The 5,942-nt window shown below is 40.1% G+C and overlaps 1 protein-coding gene across 3 annotated transcripts in view; it reads right to left on the bottom strand.

The window, feature by feature from the left end:
- Positions 1–246: 246 nt before the first annotated feature.
- SEPTIN7 (septin 7) overlaps positions 247–5,942 on the bottom strand; it is a 38,279-nt gene continuing 32,583 nt past the window's right edge. For all 3 annotated transcript variants that reach the window (XM_028749630.2, XM_028749631.2, XM_077916515.1), the window contains 3 exons: positions 4,303–4,438; positions 3,208–3,347; positions 247–1,281 (listed from right to left, as the gene is read on the bottom strand). In XM_028749630.2, coding sequence (XP_028605463.1) covers positions 1,242–1,281; positions 3,208–3,347; positions 4,303–4,438 — 316 coding nt within the window. In that variant the 3' untranslated portion in view covers positions 247–1,241. The remainder of the gene's footprint in view (positions 1,282–3,207; positions 3,348–4,302; positions 4,439–5,942) is intronic.

The raw sequence follows: 5,942 nt of genomic DNA, 5'->3' as shown, positions 1-5,942 counted from the left end.
TGCAAGTATTTGTAAAGCAAATCCTTTCGTAATTGATATAAAATTGAAAAGCGGAATATTTGTATGTTAAATAAACATGCAAAATCAAGTTCCATCTTGCTAAATGATCATGAATATTTTGAAGAATTCCAGGGAAAGTCAGCTCAGGTAAATGATTAGTTATGAATGTTTTACTTTTAAAAACAATAGAAAAAGGGAAATGTCATAAATTCTATTATCCAAGGATTAAGATAATCCAGACTTGAGTATGTTACATCACAACATTGTTTATTATGTGACTTTTTACAATACAAACAAAAATACAGAAATGCAGTATATGAATACAGCTAAATGTAAAATTGTGACTTTTCTCTCAAGAGGCCATGATTCTCTTTTCTAGTAGAAGACAGACTGCACACAGGTAGAAACAGGTTGGTAGTTAACTCCACATTTTTTCCTAGAAATGACCTATAAATGCATTTTCCTGCTACTTACCATAAAATGTAAAAAGGGAGTTAAAGGAAAGGTTTTATCAACTGGTTCCTACCATATGAAAGAAACTACATTCTATTTAGCAGGGCCAATATATGGAAAAATATCTAAATTATATGTTATTACAAAAATGAAGCAGTAATGAAATTATTCTGGCTAGAGTAGTTACTAAATGAGAATAGCATATATTTAAAGAATCCAAAAAAAGTTGTTTTTTAAAAAAAGCTTTTAGGTGCCCCATAAGCCTATAAGTTTTGTTTTTCCATGTGTATTTTCAAACAACGGAAGTGTCAAAAATAGGGTCAACTGTGTTAGACTAAATTACATTATTATATATGCTGCACTGAATGGAATTTTTTTTATATAATAGAAGCATAGTTCGTATTATATTATGGCAATGTATCCTTATGGAAAACTTTCCCAAGTCCTTGTATACTGGAATATCCTGTAAACAAAATCAAACCACCAGAACATGATTGTACAACAGTAAAATGTTATTTTGCAGTAAAATGACTTGTGTTTTTTTTCCTTTTTATTTTAAAGGGGTAACTTAGAGCTGGTTTGTTTTCCTAAGTATACAACACCCTAAATAATTCAAGGCATCTCAAGTGCCCTCAAAATTAACCAAAAAAATAATATTTTTTTTTGTCATGCTGTTAAATCCAAAGATATGGACACAACTGGTGCAAGATTGGTCAAACAGATCCAACACACACATGTCCAGGCTGGAATATTGGCAACTAATACATAACTGGTGGTTATAAGTATATTTAAAATATCTTCCCTTTCTTCTTGTTCTTTTCCAAAGTTCTGTAAAAGAAGAAAAGGAAAAATCATTATTCAGATGTATTTACATATGTGATCTTCTGCTTGTTTAAGCGCAGCACATTACTGTAATTACCGCATTCTTCAGCGCATCAAGCAAGCAGCATAGGGGTCCCTGAACTTTCTGCGGGCATTCACATAAAATTACCGTCAAGCAAGGACTTGACCAGTCACAACATGGCTGCCATTGAAGGTGTATTATTGAAAGCGGCCCTCGCTCATTTACATTGTGTTTGTGTGTTTCTGGGTACTGAGAGGGAGGAAACACGCAAACAAAGCACGGACCTGCAGACCCCAGAGAAAAGGAAAAGCACAAGGGCACAGTCCCTAAGTGAATATGAAGCAAAAAGCAGAGGGAAGAGGGAGTAACAAAGCAGAAATTCAAGAAGGGCATTTTCGCTGGCCAGGTTTAATTCAAATCCATCAAACCTCCTTTGTGGAAGGTTCTCAGGCAGAGTGGAAGGAGAAAGAACTTGCCCATGTGAAGAGCACCTCGTGGAAACCCTTACACATATGGCTCTTAATTGTAAACTATATGCTGATCTCCGTCAGCAATTTCTAGATCAACTCTGTACCCCCAAATGGAAACCAGAGTTGGAGGTCATACATTTTCTATTACTGGGGAATGATCAGGAGCTCACCAAGATACTGGCTAAATATCTCTATTTGGTTTTTTGTCGTCGAAATACACTGCAGACGTCTGATCTCCTTGGAGGCCTAGAGATGTGATGATAGACTGCTCTGCCTCCTTTCTTTTAGCAAATGCTTTGTGCCACTGGGGGAGTAGTAATTCTGTATTGATTTGTTTTGGATGTTTGTAAAAGGTTTGATGATGATGATGGTGGTAACAAAGCAAAGGCCCTCAAAGAAGAGGGAAACTGAGTGCCAACTGACCCAGAGAGGAGCAAAGGGGAGAGACACAAGCCATTCCTTTCCTTCTCTCCAACTGGTTGCCTGTCCTCAATCCACCCCCACTTTCCCCAGCTAGTTTCATCTTCTTCTCCTTTTCCTCTCATCACATTTTTTCTTCCTCCGAGTCACTCTTGTTTTCTACTGGGAGGGCAGCAATCTTAGCCTGGAAAACTAGTGGAATGAGGAAGGAGGAAGGAGCAATACTTTCCCCTCTTCTCTCCGAACTCTCCATCTTTTCCAGGCTGAGATATACATCTGCGAAGTATATTTACCATGGCCATTTTCCAGGATAACTGTACATGTGGTGCAGTTCATAGCAAGGACAAATATGATATGTCACATGCGTGTAATATGGCATTTTACCAAAATGAGCAGAGATAACGTAGTTAAATCTGAAGTGGGAGCTTCCTGTGATAGCACAGAGCCAGATGGTGGAGAAGCAGAAAATGAGCTGGTGAGAGTGGTTTAGGAAGTACTGTTATGAGCAGGGTTGTCAGTCCTAAGGAAGGAATTGTGAGAAGTGGTTTGATAACAGAGGAAGAATGGCAATTCCAGGCATAGACTGGACAGAACGGAAAGTGGAACAGAAATGGGAATGGGCCCTGGGGAATTTTCCCCTTCAACCAAGCAGCTTAAACATTTCTAAGGGGCTGCTTCTGGTGATACTGATATGGCCAATATGATGCCCTGTTTCAGGAGCCCTTAGAAACAACATAGGATGTGGGGGTTGGCTCCGAGGAGAAAGGCAAACTAGTGAAAATAGCCTCCTTCTTATTTCTACTGACTGGAGCCTCTGCTGTATCAATGTGTCTTCCATCAGCAGAGGGACTCCACTGGGATGCAACTCACAGGACTATACACAGGTAAGCCATTACTTGGATGTGTTATGCCTGCAGGGATTGTGCAGGAACAGGGTATCGACTCCTGCGGTGGGGGAAACTGGTAGGACCTAAAATCAGAACTCTTTCAGAAAGGACTGCAGTTAGGACTCCAACGCACCTCGAAGAATTCTGTTGTTCCAAAATACGTTGCTGAGCTTCCCAGTTCGCCTTTTCGTCCTCGAACTGGCGGCGTTTTTCCTCTAATTCCTTGTGTTGTGCCTCCAGGTTCTTTTTCATCTGCTCATGACGCCGCTGGAGCTAAGGAACAAGAATGCAAAAGATGGTAAGGTTTCTCATCTGTGTTCAAGGGGTCCGTCAGAAAATGAAAAAGAGATCAGTGGTGTTGTAAGTAAAAAACAGACAATAAATGAGCACGTTGGGTTGGACGCAGACCACATTACTTGCACTTAATAACCACTGAACTCAGTGGAAGGTGAGCAATGACTAACGTTTCAACTCTGATTTCAGGAGGACCCAAATGCAACTGACAATCTGGATCCAGCCCCGTATTTATTTTATTTTTAGCTGGCATTTTAATGTTAAACGCTATAATGTTCAGACCTTGGACAAGGCACTGTCTTATTCTCACCCCTTCTCCTTTGTGATCTAGTTTGACCTTTAAAGCAAGTTTCCCTACTGAATAATTTCCCTGTCTATCCAAACAGGAAGAAAAAGCTGCTGTGGTAGGTAAGACCAAGGGTCAAACCATGGCTGAAATCTACACTACGTACTGGCTGTTGCTTTTCAAGGAGATATTACAATGGATCTTAATTTAGGATGATTTTTTTTAAATCTCAGCTTAAGCAATCACGACAATCCTACATTCTCGAAAGTTATGGATCTGAGTTTCTCTTGGCTTCACGGAAGATCACTATTTGATACATAAAATGAGTTAAAAAGGTGCATTCAGCTCAAGTTATATCAGTGTAAAAAAAAATAAAAAAAAAATATTGCCATAATGATAAAATCATGGCCAAGAACTCCACAATGTGAAAAGTCACGGGACATGATGTACATTTACAGTTGTTGGGCACACAGGAATAGGGATTTATCGATCACCCACATATATGTCCACTTGAGCTCATCTAATTTCCCCGGGAATCCACTTACAGCTGATTTTCTATTGACTCACAGTGCTAAATAAATATTGTCCTGCAATTCAAATATTATAATGTTTGCTTTATCCAGTACATGCTGCCACAGCAATACGTACCTCTGCTTCAGAGTCCTTCAGTTTCTGAACTTTTTCTTTGACCTTCATCTCAAAGACTTGCTCCATTTCCATTTCCATTTTCTTCATCTTTGCCACATGTTCTCTCCGCTCTTCCTCCATTTGCGCCAGGGGGCTCCTGCCATAAATGAAACAGATGCTTGGTTATTTCATTTTCATTTGGAAACACAAATTCAGTGAAAAGCCAATAGACACACACGGAGACAGGAAGCAAGCTACTTTCGGAAAGTGAAGTAGTGCCAACGAATAAATGAGAGTGATCAAGTGCTTCCTTGTCACATTTGTTTCAAGTTTACAAATTAGCGTGAACATCTAGTCTAACAGAGGACGAAACCACGTGGCTGGGGTCTGTGCTTCACCTGCAATGGTACAATTTCTTAGAAATAGCACTTTGTGAAGAAGGAAAAAAGCACACAGAGGTAGTGAGATTTAACACCACAGATCAGGTGCACATGCAATGGATAACCTTGGACAACAATATATTTCAAGGAATAATTCAAGTGTGTTATGTTGAAACAGGGCTACATCCAGAAATGTTCTTTATGGGTCTCCAGAATTTCTGCTGGGGTGTATTTTAATACACATGCATTGCACATGCCACTAAAAAGAACTTTGTAATTTATATGCATGGCACACAACACTGAAAACCCATGGTGCATTTACTTTTTGTGTTTGTGCACACATGCTTTGTCGCTTAAGAGTCATTTAGAAGCCTGCACAGAGTGGCAGAAAATCCTCAGAACTGGGGGGGCAGCCTGGACCATGTTCTTTACTTTTTTATATATATTGTTAGCTGTTTTCATACCAGCTAACCATATAACTTTTTGCATGGCTTGAATTTTGAACTGCATAAATGCTTCTTTGGAATGATCACTATTTTCCTGGAACCACACTCATTGTCTGGCTGCGGATTTTAAAATTTTCTTCTATAAAGAAAGCTAGGATAAGGCTATCCACACACACCAGTTGCCTAATTTCCAATGCAAAGCTGCTGTCACTTTCAAATTGGAGAGGCTCCCTGGCTTGGAAGGAGCATTGGGACATAGGATATAAAAGTGTGTGTGTGTGTGTGTGTGTGTGTGTGTGTGTGTGTGTAGGTAGGGAGAGGAGAAAAGGGCACAGCAGTGCGCCCAGGTGCCTTTCTTCTTGTCTGCTTCTTCTTTCCTTTCCCCCTTCAACCTTCCCATCACAGTCTCACTTCTGACTGCTGCATCCCTGTATGCCTGTGAATTATGCACATCAGGACCACCATCAGCAGCTGTTGGCACTGTAGTTGGGGGCAGGCTGGGTTGGGAAATGAGAAGGTACTGGGCAGACTGCAAAGCTGAGGTGCACCTGAAAGGGGTTTGAGGCCTACTGGTGGTTCCAGGCATGCAGTTTGCAAAACACGGATTTACAATCCTAAACAATACTATCCACATGGCAGCAGCGTAACTCAGACCAAGCTATAACTATGTGCACTACAATAAAAGCAGCAGCAAATCACCTACATTCAGGAGCCACAAGAAAGTGAGCCAAGCCACAAGTTACAGGTCATATCACACAAGATATGCCTTATATGATGAAGGAATTACATACATAGAAGGTTTTTCTTTTTAGATAATACATAACCATTTTAGAGA

This window comes from Podarcis muralis, chromosome 12, assembly GCF_964188315.1.
Source record: "Podarcis muralis chromosome 12, rPodMur119.hap1.1, whole genome shotgun sequence".
Classification (NCBI taxonomy): domain Eukaryota; kingdom Metazoa; phylum Chordata; class Lepidosauria; order Squamata; family Lacertidae; genus Podarcis; species Podarcis muralis.
The sequence above is the reverse complement of the archived record's forward strand: the minus strand, read 5'-3'. Positions and strand labels throughout refer to the sequence as shown.